The sequence below is a fragment of the Penicillium atrosanguineum genome, assembly GCF_028827265.1.
Source record: "Penicillium atrosanguineum strain IBT 20685 chromosome Unknown utg000002l_segment0_segment0, whole genome shotgun sequence".
Taxonomy (NCBI): Eukaryota; Fungi; Ascomycota; class Eurotiomycetes; order Eurotiales; family Aspergillaceae; genus Penicillium; species Penicillium atrosanguineum.
Genome location: NW_026623134.1, coordinates 3,277,403 through 3,294,410, shown reverse-complemented (window position 1 = coordinate 3,294,410; position 17,008 = coordinate 3,277,403). Strand labels below are relative to the sequence as shown.

The 17,008-nt window shown below is 47.6% G+C and overlaps 9 protein-coding genes across 9 annotated transcripts; 6 read left to right on the top strand and 3 right to left on the bottom strand.

The window, feature by feature from the left end:
• Nucleotides 1-312: 312 nt before the first annotated feature.
• On the top strand, nucleotides 313-1,399 carry N7443_003023 (oxidase ustYa family protein; the record flags this gene model as incomplete). The annotated part of the gene is made up of 5 exons (XM_056883079.1): nucleotides 313-595; nucleotides 651-815; nucleotides 883-962; nucleotides 1,021-1,144; nucleotides 1,197-1,399. The coding sequence occupies 5 exons, from the start codon at nucleotides 313-315 to the stop codon at nucleotides 1,397-1,399; spliced, it is 855 nt and encodes a 284-aa protein (XP_056744920.1).
• A 594-nt stretch (nucleotides 1,400-1,993) lies between these two features.
• Nucleotides 1,994-3,134, top strand: N7443_003022 (oxidase ustYa family protein; the record flags this gene model as incomplete). Its single annotated transcript, XM_056883078.1, has 5 exons — nucleotides 1,994-2,270; nucleotides 2,339-2,500; nucleotides 2,553-2,665; nucleotides 2,724-2,799; nucleotides 2,851-3,134. 5 exons carry the CDS (start codon nucleotides 1,994-1,996, stop codon nucleotides 3,132-3,134), a joined length of 912 nt encoding a protein of 303 aa, XP_056744919.1.
• Nucleotides 3,135-3,190: 56 nt separating this feature from the next.
• On the bottom strand, nucleotides 3,191-4,783 carry N7443_003021 (uncharacterized protein; the record flags this gene model as incomplete). The annotated part of the gene is made up of 4 exons (XM_056883077.1): nucleotides 3,191-4,097; nucleotides 4,156-4,362; nucleotides 4,415-4,454; nucleotides 4,516-4,783. 4 exons carry the CDS (start codon nucleotides 4,781-4,783, stop codon nucleotides 3,191-3,193), a joined length of 1,422 nt encoding a protein of 473 aa, XP_056744918.1.
• A 2,791-nt stretch (nucleotides 4,784-7,574) lies between these two features.
• On the top strand, nucleotides 7,575-8,410 carry N7443_003020 (cutinase family protein; the record flags this gene model as incomplete). Its single annotated transcript, XM_056883076.1, has 3 exons — nucleotides 7,575-7,931; nucleotides 7,999-8,178; nucleotides 8,240-8,410. 3 exons carry the CDS (start codon nucleotides 7,575-7,577, stop codon nucleotides 8,408-8,410), a joined length of 708 nt encoding a protein of 235 aa, XP_056744917.1.
• A 1,730-nt stretch (nucleotides 8,411-10,140) lies between these two features.
• On the bottom strand, nucleotides 10,141-11,409 carry N7443_003019 (TauD/TfdA dioxygenase family protein; the record flags this gene model as incomplete). Its single annotated transcript, XM_056883075.1, has 4 exons — nucleotides 10,141-10,304; nucleotides 10,385-10,759; nucleotides 10,818-11,141; nucleotides 11,199-11,409. 4 exons carry the CDS (start codon nucleotides 11,407-11,409, stop codon nucleotides 10,141-10,143), a joined length of 1,074 nt encoding a protein of 357 aa, XP_056744916.1.
• A 417-nt stretch (nucleotides 11,410-11,826) lies between these two features.
• On the top strand, nucleotides 11,827-12,096 carry N7443_003018 (O-methyltransferase; the record flags this gene model as incomplete). Its single annotated transcript, XM_056883074.1, has 2 exons — nucleotides 11,827-11,882; nucleotides 11,937-12,096. The coding sequence occupies 2 exons, from the start codon at nucleotides 11,827-11,829 to the stop codon at nucleotides 12,094-12,096; spliced, it is 216 nt and encodes a 71-aa protein (XP_056744915.1).
• Nucleotides 12,097-12,110: 14 nt separating this feature from the next.
• N7443_003017 (aminotransferase) lies at nucleotides 12,111-12,463 on the top strand (the record flags this gene model as incomplete). Its single annotated transcript, XM_056883073.1, has 2 exons — nucleotides 12,111-12,197; nucleotides 12,239-12,463. 2 exons carry the CDS (start codon nucleotides 12,111-12,113, stop codon nucleotides 12,461-12,463), a joined length of 312 nt encoding a protein of 103 aa, XP_056744914.1.
• A 283-nt stretch (nucleotides 12,464-12,746) lies between these two features.
• On the bottom strand, nucleotides 12,747-14,121 carry N7443_003016 (uncharacterized protein; the record flags this gene model as incomplete). Its single annotated transcript, XM_056883072.1, has 3 exons — nucleotides 12,747-13,723; nucleotides 13,791-13,924; nucleotides 13,991-14,121. 3 exons carry the CDS (start codon nucleotides 14,119-14,121, stop codon nucleotides 12,747-12,749), a joined length of 1,242 nt encoding a protein of 413 aa, XP_056744913.1.
• Nucleotides 14,122-15,491: 1,370 nt separating this feature from the next.
• On the top strand, nucleotides 15,492-16,286 carry N7443_003015 (2OG-Fe(II) oxygenase family oxidoreductase; the record flags this gene model as incomplete). Its single annotated transcript, XM_056883071.1, has 1 exon — nucleotides 15,492-16,286. The coding sequence occupies one exon, from the start codon at nucleotides 15,492-15,494 to the stop codon at nucleotides 16,284-16,286; it is 795 nt and encodes a 264-aa protein (XP_056744912.1).
• Nucleotides 16,287-17,008: the final 722 nt, after the last annotated feature.

Below are 17,008 nucleotides of genomic sequence, written 5' to 3'. Positions count from 1 at the left end.
GTTGATGGTATGCCTGACGCAACCCCTGTGTGGCAATTGCTCATCTCAACATCCTCGTAGCGGTCTACATTGACCGAAGTATATTGACCGGGGTCAAAATAATGCCATTTATACCTCTGCCTTGAGCGGGGGTAGCATTAGCCAAGGAAAGGCCTCCAAAGTATGGCATGCTTACTTGGGCTCTCGAGGAGAGATTGAATACCCCCCTTTTGCTTCTCCTGATTTGCGAAATTGTCTCTTCTTTCTCTTCTTAAGTCTCGTTCAAAGCTACCTATTACTCTTCTCTCTGTCCACCTAACTACAAGTAGCATCATGTTTCAAATTCGGCATGGAAATGATCCGGTGCTATCCTATTTGAACGGAGAAGAACATGAGGATTCGATTGGTATCAGGGCATCTGAAGAAGATGGTTTCATCTCGGGAGAAAAACGACACAATTCGTCTCGAAACACCTCGAGGCAATATTACGTCCGGTGGTTGACACATCTCTTGTTTGCCGTGGTATGGATTCTATCCATTTTTGTTTCAATGTACATCTCAGGGCATAGAGGACACCATTGCGAGGGCCTATCTGATGTTGTTTCCACGGAGCTATGTGAGTGAGCGAATTGACAGTTCAGTCTTCATGATCAAAGCTGATTATTTTCTAGGGTCTGTGCAGCCTGCAATCGAAGTCACGAAAGTCCGTTTCAGTGGCACGCTCCAGTTCGATAATAAGAGTAATCTCATTTCTACATATTGGAACCCCGATGCACCAAAATATACCGGCGAGCCGAGTGAAGAGCTAGACAATCTCTGGAATACTCTGATACATCGTAGGTGAACCAGTGAAAACAACCGGTTCCTGAATGAAACAACTTATAATTGGTGACTGAGCGACAGCCGACGGGGTGGATCTTCGCGGGGAGGAAGCCAAGTCAATATACGGAAAGACTTTTGAGAAACCGGGAGGTTGGTCGATTGTAAGTCTAGATGTCTTTCATCAGCTACATTGCCTGGTAAGTATGCACCTGTTTGTAGCCTTTGCTTGACCGGAAAGCATCTAATGAAAAACTTCGTCGCATAAAGAACCTACTCCGTCAAGCTTTGCGCCCAGATTACTATACCAGACATGATCCAGAGCCCGAATACACGACACATATACGTAAGTTCTTATACTATAACGAAGGCTTCACTAGGCTGAATTTCTCACCTAGACCATTGCCTTGACCATCTACGTCAGGCACTGATGTGCAACGTTGATGTGACGCCAATCCCCGTCCTGTGGGCTGAGAAAGAAGATCGTCCTCTGAATGACTTTCAGGTGGAGCACACATGTCGAAACTTTTGGAAGATCAAAGATTGGGCTAAACAGCGTAGTGCGCACAAGCATGGGTACAAGGGTCTTCAGCCTCATTAGCTCGTGTGACCTCGGTCAAGCGTGCATATTTAACTTCATGTAGATTGCTTGGCGAGAGATACGAGAGTTGAATACTACCTAGAGTTTAGACATGAATTTATTGCTTCCCATCGCCGCCAACGCTTGAGCGTTCACGCAAAATGACCCCACAAGCACCAAAGACGTCTACCTAAGTACGTTGGCAGCGTTACATCGAATTGCTGCATGCACTAAGCCCTGCATCTGGGCTCGACATGAACTGAATGAAATTTTCCACCAAGCCTAAATTGTATGGCTTGTAAGAAAATCAAATTTGGGGCCGCCATAGTTGTGACCTAAAGTACGTGCAGATGGCCGAGGCTCCCTGTGGATCATCAGAACCCGATGCGTCGCTTTCCCCTCTCTTATGCAATTTGCCTCATACCGGCACAAAGACGGAAATTAATCCCAACTCTTCGGGGTATTTGCTTGGGCAGGCTGGCTACCTGAGTAAAAAGCTCAGATCCCGAAGCCGTTGGCAAACAGGTCTTCTACACTCTCTTGTCACAGTTCTTCTACCTATCAACACGTATCTCTTTGCTTGATCTTAGACTCAAGCTGTGCAGATGTACTAAAATGGCACTCAACTTTCAAGATATTAAGTTGTGGTTGAAATCTCCCCGCCCTTTATGGGTCCGCCTTCCATCCTCGGATGAGGAGACAGAGAATGAAAAAGCCCCAACACACAATGTCCTCAAGCGCCAATTGATTCAGGAGTATTTACTCTACCACTGGCCTTGGATTTTATCTACATTTTTCTTCGCATGTCTTACTGTGATCCTATACATTGTCTCTCTATCGGACAATGGGCCAGCCTGTGCACCAGCTTGCAGGTGGCGAAAGACAGATCTGGGTGGGTGATGCTCAATACAAATAAGACTGCGAACGTACGCTTGAACTAATTATGCTATTGGTTTATAGAATCGGCATCAGAACAATTGAAGGAACAGGAAATGAGATTCAGCGGAGCCCTCGCATACAATGAAACTGGGAACTTGGTAATAGAGTTTACTCCTGGTGAAAAGAAATGGGTGGGAAATCCCACTCCTGAGATAGACGCTCTTTGGGATCGAGTGGAATCAGGTAGGAACTCAACTGAATTATCTCACGCAGATCTGACCTGCTAAACTGCAAGGATCGATTATCCTACTCGAGGGTTCGGAATCCGACACCGTGAGAGATAAAACCTTGCTATTCGACGGGTACTGGCTTACGGGTCTTGATGTAATCCATCAAATTCATTGCCTGGTGTGATCAAATCTATCAACGGGATACTTGACGAGAACTAATCTTGGTTCCGATGCAGAACAAGATCCGGAAGGCCTTATATCCCGAATACTACAAACCCGAGCAGTCAGCATCTACCGAAATGCTTCATGTTGGTAAGCGTGAGCATCCCGTGGGTACTTTGAGTCCTGAATTGATCATTTTAGAACACTGTCTCGACTACATCCGGCAAGCCGTCATGTGCAACTCCGACATCACCCCAGTCCCACTCACTTGGTACCAAAGTGCCCAAACATTCGGTCCCGATTTTCGCACGACACATACATGTCGTGACTTTGAGGCATTGCTACAATGGTCCTTGGAGAGGACTTCAAAAGCATTGAAAGGGAAAGGTACTGGGATGGAACATGCCAAGGACCATTCACTGAAGATGCCGGGGAGTTTACAGAGGTCAGATGGGCTGAGTCATGGGGACCATCATGGACAGTGAAAAGTTTGATCCATCTGGAATTGAACTCTAGCACATTGTCCGGACTTTTTCGTAAACTAGTCACTGGCACTCGCCCCTTCCGAGGAAGGGATCTGGACAAACAATAGATCTATTAGGCAGAAGACGAACGACCCTGCAAGACCAAAATAAGGCAACCCAAGTGACATACCTCCCAACCTCATTCCCGTCTCAAACAACCAGGCAAGGGCAGGCCCAGCCAACAGCGAGCCTGTTGTTTCAACTATACCAATGGCCGTGTTCAGTTTAGACGTGTCCTGCGGTGCCACATAGCTTGTTGCTAGTGACCGACACAGCGCGGTCAGACCCGACCCTAAACTATGCACTGCCAGCCCGACCATTACCATCCCTATCTGTGGTGCCGCCATGCAAAGTGCCCCGACAGCGGCAAAGGCAACCGATGCACGTGCGAGTATTAGATCCTTGACGGCTGGATTGCGATATTGCAAAAGCAGCTTGGAGAGCAAAGGAAGTATGAACAGGAGGACGACCATGTGAATGACTCCACGGAGAGTCAGTAGATAGCCCGTTCTAGCGAGTGATAAACCAAATCGCTTGCTTATGTACTGGGCCATGAACTGAGAAGTGCCCAGAATCTCGGGTGCAACCGTGAGAAATGTGGCCAAGACGAGGATTATGGAGTAAGACTTAAGCGACGCAAAGGAAACGATGAGGAGTTGAAAGGACTGAGATAGACAGAACTTAAACGTGTTGGGATGTGATTCTTCCGAACCGATATTATCGTTGGCGGTGGTAGAAGCCGGCTTTAATATAGATAGTGTTTCGGGTATAAAAAATAGCGGAATCAAAGCGATCAGGTTGACAAAGAAACTGGCGAAGGCTGCAACCCAAGGAGAGAATGTTTCCATAAGCTTTACGGAAAGCGCTGGGCCAAGAGAGGCTCCCGCTAGGCTAGAAAATGCCATCAGGAAGAAAGCGGATGCCCTTATAATTATATTAGTTAACTCACAGTTTAGTGAAATTAGTGTCCTTAAGAGGGTACCTGTCTGATTGAGTCACCAAATCCGATGCGATCGAGTACAGATTAGCGAGGAGCACTGTATTTCCACCCCCAACTACCGTAAACAGCGGACCAGCCAAAATTGCCTGGACTCGAACTATCTTTGGAAACGCTATAACAGCTAATTCCCAGGCTAAGGCAAGTGAAGCTCCTATTACCGATAGAATCATAACGGGTTTTCGCCCAACTCTGCGAAGTAAGTTCCTAGTCCCCTATAAGTGAATTCGAATATCGCTCTCACCTATCGGCCAAGACACCAAATGGAAATGCAACAAAAAGACCTTAGGTAATAAGTCAGATCGGAAGTCTTCCTGCAAATGTCGATACTAGGGCGATCTATACCGACTACTGCCTCCACGAGGGAGAGGTTGCCATTGAGATAGGCTAACTCGGACTGTATATCATCAGTTTTGCAGTGCCTTTCAGTTGGAGTGCCTTGTTGAGCATATCGACTGCAAATGTTGTCCTCGATGAGTTGCGTTAGAGGAACATTGAGAATGGACCCCGCAGTGGACAGGCAAAAGACGACGGTGGACAGCCAGTAGATTGATACCCACTTCGGCGTCGCTTTCTGCTGTCCACCAAGTAATGGGGAGGCCTCTTCAAGCATCGTCGCCACCTGATCGTGTTGTGCGAGAAGAGAGTGTCGGTGAAGCATGCGACCTGGGATGCGACCGTGACCCTTCACACCCTGCCAAGTTGGGCGCTAGCTAATATTGGAACATGGAAATTCCAATTCCTGATTGGAAGTTGAACCTCTGCTTATCTCTTTCTTCTTTTGTTTTTGAAAGCTCAATTCTTATTCCGATGTCTTTGTAGATGACAGAGCCCTCGAGCGTGCTCAAATCTAGAAGTACACTTATACTCTTTCTTCAAGGACACGTATACGCGCCCGTCAAAGAACCGTCTACTCACCTTTCAGCTTCCTCTGCGAAGGGCACATTGCCGATGGGCCTAGGGGCGCAGCCGTCGCAACCAATTTCGCCGGTGCTCTTTGCGCGCTGAGGTTCTTGTTGTGGACGCCCTCCAAGGAGTCCACCATGCCTCCGAACTCACGGAATTATGCAACAGCAGCAATGAAAGAGTGGTTTGCGCCTGATCGCGTCGCGGTCGTATCGATTTCTTTCCGGGCGCCCGGTTGCTGCTTGTACCGTTGCGACGGGTTTTCTCATCGGCCGGTTCCAGCAGAGGCACAGTGTTAGTAGCGTTGCCGTTGCTTTTGCGCCCTGTCTGGCAGGGAAAAAAGGCCATATTCTGTGTAGCAATTGAGGACATCATGGGATACTCGTACAGTGTGGGCATGATACCCCCTATGTATCCCGAGAACGTGCGACATGATTTACGCGGCTTGAGACTATTTGTCTCTCGGTGCCTTCAACGTTTGAACGGTGAGATTTGATAGTGTTAGTGATTTATCCTATATGAGTCTATCCAGGAATAAAAGAACGACACTTGTCTTTCACCGTCCGATGATTACAATGGCTATGTCAAGCAGCGAAAAGCGCGCATTGGAGAGAACCAAATGCCGAGAAGCTTTAGCGGCGCACATCCGTAAGTCCAAATTGAATCCAGTCGACTGGTGAGGCTGACAACCCCAGATTTGCGACTTGGTCTCGTCGTCGCTCCCAACCAGATCCGTCTCCAGCCACGAGCCAAGGACGGATACGCCTGGTCCGTGACCGAGCCCAATAAGTATCTCTTGAAGTCGAGCCTCAGTAGTGGGAACGTTCGCCTGTACCGATCTATATCCAAGGAACTCGCACGATCGCTCGAGGCCGTTACGCCAGTCACTCTACAGAACTCCCCTTTGGCTCCGGGGATAAGTTTGGACTTGACTTATTTTCCGCTTGAAAAGTGCCCAGTTATCCCTGTTCGCTGTGAATGAGGGATTCTGTCCCTATTCACCGCATCCCTTGCCTTAGCCTCCATGATAGATCTATATCCATAGCTTCTATCTCCAGAATCTATATCTCTCTCTTTTTCTCCTTCCTTCTTCCTAGTCCCAACCCCTATTATGTTGATAATAAGTCTACAATTTGGACATCAGGGTCATCCCCCAAGTTAATGACCTTAAAACAGTACCTGGATTAGCCTGCGCTTTGCTTGGCATCTCAAACGTAAGTGGCTTTCGGACATATTAGTAAATGACCCTTATTCTGCGCCGCACTAATGCAATTGTCACCCGAGTTTTGGCACATTTCCCTTCACTTGTGTCACGCGTGCTAATGCAACGATGTGGAGAGCCCTGCCTGGATCAAGTTCATAGCCCTGCATGATTTCTATTCCGTCACACGACGATGGTTGAAGCAGAGAAGCTAGGCTCCAACAAATGACTCGCCAAGGGATCATCGTCCGCCGGAGAACTTGCAATTCCAGGGTAAAACCATTCTCGTCTAGAAAGTAGCGCATGTAGCCAAAGCGACGTCAAAGAGTTTTACATGTACTCAGGGAATTATTCAACTTTAATTTCGGCAACAAAACCAATCGTTTTTGTCACGGCCCTACGGACTCTTCAAAGTCTAAAAAAGAAGCATATTTCCTCTTTAGGTTGTGATGCATGTATTAGTCAAACACATGTTTCAGCGAACATGGCTCTGTTTTTAACGTTGAAATACAGATACATAGGTAACGAACAACCTTTTTCACGTAGATGTGGCACGTTCCTTCTTCCACTTTCTTTCTCTTAATAACAAAGACTTGAATGACTTCATCCAATTATTATTCACAGAATTCGGCTCTGCTCTGCAAGGGCGCATTTTGTGCTTGAGTTGACTAATAGCCGACCTGATATCAGGCCCACGTTCCTTTGTGGGTCTCCCTTTCGGCAAATCCTCAAGCTTCATATTTAGAGGAGCGGGATCTATATGCCCCGTACCTAGTGCAAAAAAGTCGTTAGGTTGAATCATAACCAGCAAATCATGATTCGTCTCCACCAGATCATCCGGATCGGAAAATTTCGGCTGCCCAATCGGGAGGATCTGCGAATTCATTACTCGAAATAATGCGGGGGATTTCGAAAATTGGCATAGTTTTGCGTCACATAAGATAACAATAGCCTGAAACAGGCCGGCCATCTATACTAAAACATCTTGGCCGGCACGCGCCGAAACGTCAACCGTTTCAGGCTAATTTTGATGCTGCTAATCCTCCGGCTAAACTTGACACATCGTCCTTGAAACCTCACACTTGCCTCGACATTAGGCAAGTCTCTGTCTTCGGGCCAGAGGATTACGCTTCGTATCCTGATAATAGAGCTCTGCGGAAACAAGGAACGGCTTTGTACTCCGAGACTCGTTGATTATTTAAGTGACCGCCTCCGTTACTCAAGAATCGCATTAAATTCACCACAATACCAGCACTGCGATAGCATATTGCATCGTTTGAATTTTCTTATAGAAAAAATGCTTTCCAATCTTGTCGCGCTATCCTTACTTGTCAGTAGCAGTCTGGCTATTCCACTTGACGTCGACCTTGAGAAGCGTCAAAGCTGCCCTGGCGTCCATGTCTTCGGTGCTCGCGGGACCACTGTGCCTCCGGGTTACGGTTTAACCATCACAATTGTCAATGAGGTTCTGAGTGCTTATCCAGGCTCCACGTCCGAGGCCATCAGCTACCCTGCATGCGGTGGACAATCCTCCTGCGGAGGCGCCAGCTATTCTAGCTCAGTTTCTCAAGGCATCCAAGCTGTCGCGTCAGCTGTCAACTCCTTCAACTCGAAATGCCCCCAGACAAAGCTTATTTTAGTTGGATACTCCCAGGTCAGCTATTAGATAGCCGCTTACATTGAAAGTGAAATTTTCTGACGTGACTTGATTCCTATTATAGGGTGGTGAAATCATAGACGCAGCTTTGTGTGGCGGTGGTGTGCCCAACCAGGGATACACTGACACGGCGATCCCGTTGTCTTCTTCGGCCGTAAATATGGTAAAGGCAGCCATCTTCATGGGTGACCCACTGTTCAAGGCTGGCTTGCCGTACGATGTTGGAACTTGCGCTGCAGGAGGTGTAAGTCTTTTGCTCCCTACCTACCCGTTCTTGAAAGTTGAGTCTGATAATTGGAATTCAGTTTGACGCACGCCCCGCCGGCTTTTCATGCCCGTCAGCTAGTAAGATCCAGTCGTACTGTGACGCTGGCGATCCGTACTGCTGCAACGGCAATAACGCCGCAACTCACGCGGGCTATATAAACGAGTACGGATCACGGGCATTAACCTTTGTTACAGCCCAGTTATCCTAGGTTATATTGCAGTAGGGGAATATTTTTCCCTAGAATGGTTCACATAGTTCAATGCCACCATCACAATGCCGAAGAGGTTGAGATTTCATGTCACCGGCCTGAAGGGCTGGGGGTCAAGTAACCTTGTCAAATTCTCGAGAAGATAGAACAGGGAGTAGAGGTATCGCTGACGCACTAGTCGTCAGTCTTTTACAGTAGAGCCTCTTCAAATAAGTGGAAAGCTAGTTAGAGTACTGCCAATGAACCTCCGCACCTTTCTTTGACAACCAGAAAAGTGGCCAAAAATAATTTCAAAAATGGACATCAGAGCAGAAAGACAACAAAAGATGAAGCGATATATTGAGTCGGAGTCGCGTTGATTTTAGACATGGTCCAAATACTTCATGAGTGACACTTTCTACACATTTGTGTATCGCGTTGTCCTGGTACTGCATCTGTCCCCTGAGGGGGGATAGTGGCGTCCGTTTGTTGGACTCCTCTTTGGAGCTTGGAAGGACTGACAAGATGACACTTGACCCATGGAATTTTGAAGGCTCATTACTTGTGGGGCGCACGAGGAGGCTTTGGCGGCTGTATTAGTTGGCAGAATATCTCGACCTAAGCAAAGACGTTTTACGTTAAGAGCTCCAGGGTGTAGGCCATAATGCTTTTCGTGATATCGATATGGCCAGAGCAGGGCTTCGAAACCATTGATACACAATCAAGTTTATATATTTTTGTACGCTTGAGAAGCAGAATTGGTAGAGCGAATCGTTGAAGCTGATTAGGTTGTAAGTTCAAATCTCATCTCGAGCAAAATATAGTAACATGGGTATGCTGAAATTGATAACCGAGCACTGTATGCTCACTGGAGCTTACAAAAACATAAGCGGACTCATCATGATGCTCTCGAATCTGGGAGTATCTTCTTAGAATTTTTGGGTAATATTGTCCCTGCCTAAATTACGCCGGCCTTGAGGCATTGATCTCTGTGTCCTGTGACACTCGCGTAGTCCCGACATATTTTCAACGGTTGATCTAGCCACCTAAAGGAAGTCGTTGTGATATCGTTTCCCTGAAGGCGGTATAACACCTGGCATTAAGTATGTACTGAGAGCTTCTCTTCCGGCTAAGCCCCCGTGTTCCCAACGGTAAAGACCGTTATTTTTCCTACAAGTGTACTATTGTATTATATTGAAGCACATGAGAAATGGCCAAAGCCAGGAATAATGACAAACGAAACGTGAGACCCTGCATCAAACACCATGCATCCTGCGGCGCATATCCATTAACAGTACACACCACTATGGCAATGGAGAGCTGTCTCAGGGAAATTGATTGACAAAAGGCACTGCATAAATGAAATTCAAGCTAGCTATTTGGCAAGGCATTAATCCGCTCCCAACCGAGTTTCTAGCAGGAGAGATACTCGCACCCTCGGATTCCGGAAGTTCATGGGCAGTCTGCTTCCTGGCTCGAATAGTACGTTTAAGAAGTATGGGCTAAAAATGGAGCTATGTTAAATCTACGTTTCAAATGGTCAACAGTAAACGGTCATGCCCATTAGGATAATCCGACGAGGCCAGTGTCATACTACGGTTTACCAGTGGATCTGCATGTTGTATATTGCGAAACAAGTTTCCTCTTCGATAAATTCAGATTCATTCAAACAGAAAGATGAACATCCTTCACGAAATAGATAGGCTCTGCTCGGCAGAAAAACAAAACAATTGCTGGCTAATTACTTAGAACTAGCAGCCCACTCCTTCCTCAGCAAGTGCCTCGCGCCGGGTCTTGCTGTTCGGGTCGAAGTAAGGTTTCTCGCCGATGCCAACCGCCCGATGACCGGTCCGAGCACCTAAGCCAGCGAAATCGAAAAGGGCAGTGTGGTAGACGGTGCGGTTATCCCAGATAGCTGCGTGCATGATTAGTGTTAGATCCATACGTGCAAGTTGTACGAGATGGGATGAAGGACCTAGTAAAGTAAGTACTGACCGATATCATACTGATTTTCCCACCGATGCCTCAGCTGAGCATCATGCTCTTCCACGATCATCTGCAGGAACCAGTCGTGCAGCCGCTTGCTTTCGCCAGGGGTCACATCGTTGATATGTTCGACGTGGTTTCCCACGGCAAAAAGACTCTTCCACCCGGTAACCGGGTTGGTGCGAACAACTGGGTGGATGGTACGAAGGGAAGTGCCGACGTTATTTGGGGACCCACGAGGCTTAGAATAGAGCTCAAAGCCCTTTGCAGCAGCGGAAGCGGGGAGTCTGGACTGGGAGAAGGTGGCGGTTAGGCCTTCGAGGAAACAGCGGTAGGCGGGGGAGATCTTGTCGTAAATTTCGCAGGATGAAGCCCACATGGTGTCTGCATGCTAACTATCAGGATGCGTATCATATAGATCATTGTGGCAGATAATAAATACCTCCGCCAGTTTCGGGCAGCTTGATGAGCTTCAAGATCGAGTAGTCGGCGGGATTAGGCTCGTAGCTGGTATCCGTATGCCAGCTGTTTCTGATGTCGGCGGGTCTGTTTTTCCAAAGGTCTTCTGCAGGATTTGCAGCTTGGTCGGTCGTGATAACGTTAAGTTCTGGATCCTTGTCAAGGTTGTGGTAGGTCAGAGGGTGGATGTGCAGTCTTGAGGAGTCTGGTTTGCCTGTGAGAACACCTAGACGTTGGGCCAACTCTTTCTGAAGCTCGTCAGTAAGGTCATTTTGGGCACGAAAGAAAACAACGCCTCGACGAGAGACTGCCTCTCATTAGCTATACGCTATATTGCTATTAAACGAAAGATGTGTATGCTTACTGGTGACAGCCAAGTCGCGGAGGAGCTCATCTTTGTTTGCAGCTTTCATCCAATCTACCACGTTGGCGTCTGGAAACTCTGTTCCGATTGTGGGTGTGACGTTGAAAGACTTGTAGTTGTCCAGGAGACCCTTCAGCTTTAGCGGTTCCCTGAGACATGTTTTCTGGCCGTGGACATTCGGTGCCGGGGGCACGTCCTGAGTGACGGTCATAGTGAAACAAGTTGAAGTGACAACCCCATAGAGAGGAAGAATGTTGTTATCTTCCAAGAAACATCGGGCCCCTCTTCCGATCGAGTTCTATTTATGCTTGAGGTGGAGATGACATGAGGTCATGATGCAAGTCGCCATACAGCCACGGGCTTTCTCACTTCCCCCCCCCCCCCCCCCCCAGTGTGGCGGGAAGCAAGGATAAAATATGTACCACTAAATTCAAATAAATGGTGAAAGGACAACTATAAATTTGGACTACTTTTCCATCTATTGGCCTTCAAACAGTCTAGTAAGTCCTGGCTTCATGCACAATAATTACCAAGTCGCGCGCCCCGCCAAGCACCCGAATTGCTTTAGTATGTTATGACTAGTCACTTTAAATTGATTTCCCACCGTATTCATGATATCGAAGATAGGATGGCCTCGAGATTGATCTCCTCCATTACATCTACTCCCGGCCAGATCTTAAATAAGTGCGTGCAAGTCCAATAAAAGTCATCTCAGCCATTGATGACTACACGAATCAGTTCAACAAACTCCAATGATGACCATTGGTCCAGTCAACGCCCCTTCATCAAGAAACTGATCTCTGAGTGCCGGCCCTCTTCGATGATGGAGCTAGACACCTGCATTGGCTATTCAGTCATTTTATTTAGTGAATCTGTCGTCGCTCATGGTGGCAGGTGAATACCTAAGCATTGATGAAAGCCCATAACTGGCGGTGGTGGCAAACCAGCTTGTTGACCTGGCCAGACTGCGCGATCATGTTCGGATTCATGTCTGCTCGCGTACTGAGGTACTGGAGGAGCCGAATTGAGACCGGAAAGAGATTAAGCAGATCGATTTTATTCTGATCTACCATTGCAAGGAGGCGTATTTGCCGGATCTGTGGTGGCTGATTGACGAATTAGATATCTTGACACCAGGGCACTTTATGTTTATCGCTGATAATACGATCAATCCTGGTAATCCGGAGTATTTTGACTGGGTGCAGGCGAGTCCGGAACCGAAGGGGGAAATTGTGAAGATTTCCACGTCTGCGGTTGGACCTTGAAGGTCGAATACAGATCTAGTATACCGGACGGTTTTGCCTGACTTTGATACCAGTTTTGGAAGGTATGTTGTAATATTTTAATTTCTTCCGAGTGACAGAAATGGCTAACGAAGTCTACTAGGATGGGATTTTAGTTACTGAAGTCGTCTAGTGAGCAATGGACAGTGGGTTGTACCTACATAGATCTGTTAGTTTTATACCTTGCTTACTGTCTACCGATGTCCATGCTTTGATTTGCATATGTACATCATAAAAGCTAACAGTCATTGCACCGAGGTGACAGTCATTGCATCAAGGTACGTACTACCTGATCCAATGTTTGTATAAAGGCCTTCATCTCACCCACAGTATTATAATGGACCAAGCTTGTCCGAATGATACCAAAATCCGGCAGTCCAAGAACATCATTAACAGTACGAGGAGACCAACAATCACCAGTGATTAGCCGAAAGCTGGAGGTTTCATGAATCATCTCTGCCACTTTGTCAGACGCAAGTCCATTCGCTGTAAAGCTGATCAAGGAAACCCGGACGTCCGGGTTTGCTGACTGCGATCCATACACGGTGTAAAGGTCTGGATGCGCCGTCAAGTAGCCGAGAATCTCTGCTGTAATGACTTGCTCGTGCATGATGAGAGAATCCCAACCAACCTGGTCGACGAGATAACTGATAATCGGGGTAACAGCATGTTCGAGCTCAATGCAGCTGTTCCCCAAGCCCAGTCTCACGTGTAAAGCGGTAGGGTCAAAGAAGTAGTGATTGAGACTGGTCAGGTAGCGCTTCTGAACGCCCCGGCGAGCATAGACCTGTGCAATATGAGGGCCAAATACCTTGTACCAACTAAAAATGTAGAAGTCAACGCCCAGGTCTTTCACGTCGATTGGGCGATGAGGAGCCCATGCCACTCCATCCACGGAGATCAACGCGTCAGGGATTTTGTGGACAAGGTCTACAATCTCTTTGATAGGCTCGATGGTTCCGGTAATGTTTGAAACATGTCCACAGCATACAAGGCGGGTCTTGGGGGAGAGGAGAGGTCGAAGTGTTTCTAGGTCGAGCTTAGGATCTCTGTTATTTCCCATCCCTCCGGCTGGCATCCACCACTTGATGGAGATCCCCAGGCTCTTTGCCAAGGCAACCCACGCCGTTACGCCGGCCTCATGGCAGAGAACAGATACTATGATCTCTGAGTCTGCATTGAGATTTGGACGGAGAGCGGCGGCAAGATTTCTTGAAAGGCCCGTCGTGGAAGGTCCAAAGGCTAGTAAGAGGTGATCAGCCGCCGTCAAGGGCTGTAAGAAACTTTCACTATAGAAGGGATCTCTTACCAATTTCATCCGGGTCAGCATTCATAAATGAAGCGAGCTTCGCGTATTGGGCAGTACGCTCCTTTACGTCCACCAAGCTTTTTGAGTCCAGACCTCGCAGATTCATATGAGGTGCAGACATGGTACGAACAATACTATGTATTGTTGATTGTCAATTAATACAACATTCATTCTGTATCATAATAAAGGGAAGAACTTACCTCTCAATGGCGCCTTTGTACACAAGAGCACCAGAGCCATTGTTCAGGCAGATGAGTCCTTTGTCAAGGCCCGGAAATTGGTTCCGAACCGCCTCGATGTCAAAGCTGGGCAGGTGTTTGGTGATAGCCATGATTAAACAAACGGCGATAAACTGAGCAAGATATCAATAAGATTTTAAATACTTGTGCTGACCAAATAAATCTTACAATAGTTTAAAAGGAGTAAAAGGTTTATAAATAGGGCTGCACACTGAATGCAAAGAAATTATGTCGGAACGTGGTCATTACAGTACGGACTAGTACGTGCATATCCAATTAAGTACTTGAGAGTGTGATGATGACAATACTATAGAACGTACATTATAAGCTGGAAGTGGGTTTATCAAGGTTGTTGAGGGCCTTACGGACCATTGTTGAAGTCAGGCAGAGTAGCGAAGACAGATAATCAAGCTCTTTATCGTATATATTGTAGAGGGTCAAAGGAGTACCGTAATGATGTCGTATTGTTCTCATACAACTTGTGTAAACGTGATGTTTTAAATGAGTAACTTCCTGTCTCTTTCACCGCCCTAACCGGTAGTATCCAATATGGACCGTACCGCATGTAAATGCCCGTAAACCCATCATGCAAATCACGACAACACTAGTGTGGAAATACTGAATATTCATCGGGCACACTAGCAGTACATTATGTAATTAAGGGCTCCCGGGGCGGGCCGGAGGGGAGGGGGCACCAACACTTCGGAGGGGTCACCGTCTAACCGGCCACTTTCGTAAATTACATATATTACCGGACCCTCGCCCAGGGCCGGTTGAGCACTAGAGAAACGTGCTGAGAGGAATAGGAGACGTGGAAGCAGATCTGAGCATCCAAGTGATCGGCCTCAGCCTGCAGCTTCTGGCCGAGCCTATCTTCAGCCATCGACGGTTGAAGGCCCCACATACTCATGATTTTGCTCCAGATTCATGCATAAGTGGGTTTACGAAGTGATGAGTACTGCCTGCGTACAGACATAGATGAAGGTGATTCATCAGACACACGAGATCTGTCTTTTGCCTTGCGCCACCTCCTCAGATAATCACCGATCGTCCTCTTGGGGGAACATCGGTGGCTGGCTGGAGGGATTGTGAGGAACTTTGCAATCAATTTAACAGATGGCGATAACGACTGTGGAGCTGGGGTTTCTCAAGTTCTCAGGATGAGCTCGGAAACAGAGCTACAAGACCTGCTTGTCCAACTCGCTAGATTCTACAGGGCGAACGAGACCAACATCTCGGCTGATCAAGTATCGAAATGCCTGGAGCTTCTTCCAGCGAGGGAGAGCGCAGCTTTAGATCGCCTGCTCGGCTTATTGTTAGACCACAATTGGGTCAGTGCTCCTTCTTTCCTCTGTATCAGTTCCCTATCTTGGACTCTAACTCTAGCTCGAAATGATAGAGCCAGACTATCACCTGCCCTTCTTCAGCTGTAAGGCGAGACAATGCGCCTTCGGTGGCGAAAATGGCATCTGCAAGGGCATCCAATGACCCTGTCCAAGAACAGCAGTCTCTTCCTATTTTGCATGCTACATGCGACCGTCAACAAAGGTCGCTCGAAGACCATCGTGCCTTCTCTTCGATTTCTGGAAGAGATAGAGACCAGCAAGATATGTCCATTGGTAGCTCGAGGCCAGAAGAGTTCGATACTAGTAGCCAGAGCACCACTGCCTGTTCGAATTTTGATCAAAATACCATTACAACAACTCCAGCTACCAGTACAACACTGCCGACTGCAGGAGAAACGACGACCCTCCATGTTTCAACCGAAGATGACACCTTTGGCACACTCAAATTCGCACCAATGATGAAACGGCTCTTTCAGGACTGTAAGACAGATCGCGGAGAATTCTTGCGTGCAATCAGAGAAGCAAAAGCGGCCTTCCCAACCGGGCAAGGCTGGGAAGCCGCGATAGCCACCAAGGAGGAGAATGCTGACATGCGCGACCGTATGAAGATCTACCATAGATTTGAATGTTATAACATTTATTGGCACGTTGTTGAGGCCGGGTTCCATACGGGCACATACTGGATCAGGGACATGCGCACTGCATTGGCGAACAAGCTCTGCCAAGACTTCCCCAAGCGGTTCCAGAACCAGAAGACCGCGAATAAGTGCTTGAACTGGGTTGATCAGGGCTGCAAATATCATGAGTGGGCTGGACTGTTCAGTAGTAGAACAACAGACTTGGGATATCTCATCGCATTGCCTCTAGATGTGCCTCACTCAGCGTATGCCTTCCCCCTCCAAGCAACTTAAGACTCACCCCGAGCAACGCAAGCTTAGCAAGTCGATCCAGGTACACATCCAGATGCACCAAAGAGCGAATGCACGCAGCCGCCCTCAGACTTAAAAGCCAGGGCATCGATGAGCTCGTGAAAAGCTTAGAACTATCAGAATTGGGCAATCACATGGCAACGACTTTGAGGGCAATGACAAGTAGGAAGCGGAAGGATGTTGGCAAGCTCTTCAGTCCTTGGGGTGATACATCACGATGCTTATACCTACCCAATTTAGGAGAGACAACTCAGAGTCTTCGCAAATTATCACGGTTGATGTCGGGCTCGAGTACACCACCGGCCCCTCTTGCCCTTGCTGGTCATCCCAGGCAAAACCCTACGCCCCCAAGGTCGCTGGCAGCCAGTACCGACGGAAACCCCACGCTGGCAACGGAATACTCAGTTGACCACCGCCCCGGCGGTCATTCTACCAGCACAAATCCAAGCAGGTCTATAGCAGATGGTTGTGCAGTTGCATATGGTGAATCTCTCAACAATAGTACGCATGATCTTTCTTCGTGTTCAAATTCTGTACGCTAATGGAAGTAGTTGATTTGAGCCAATCTACGTATTCAGGAGTTTTGCTCAGTCCGGGGCTTAGTGCCTCCTTGACACCATTCTTTGAGTGGTATCAGGATTCATTATACGGTGGATTTGCTGCGAATTAGCATGAGTCCTTAAGGTCATCTACAAAATACGAAT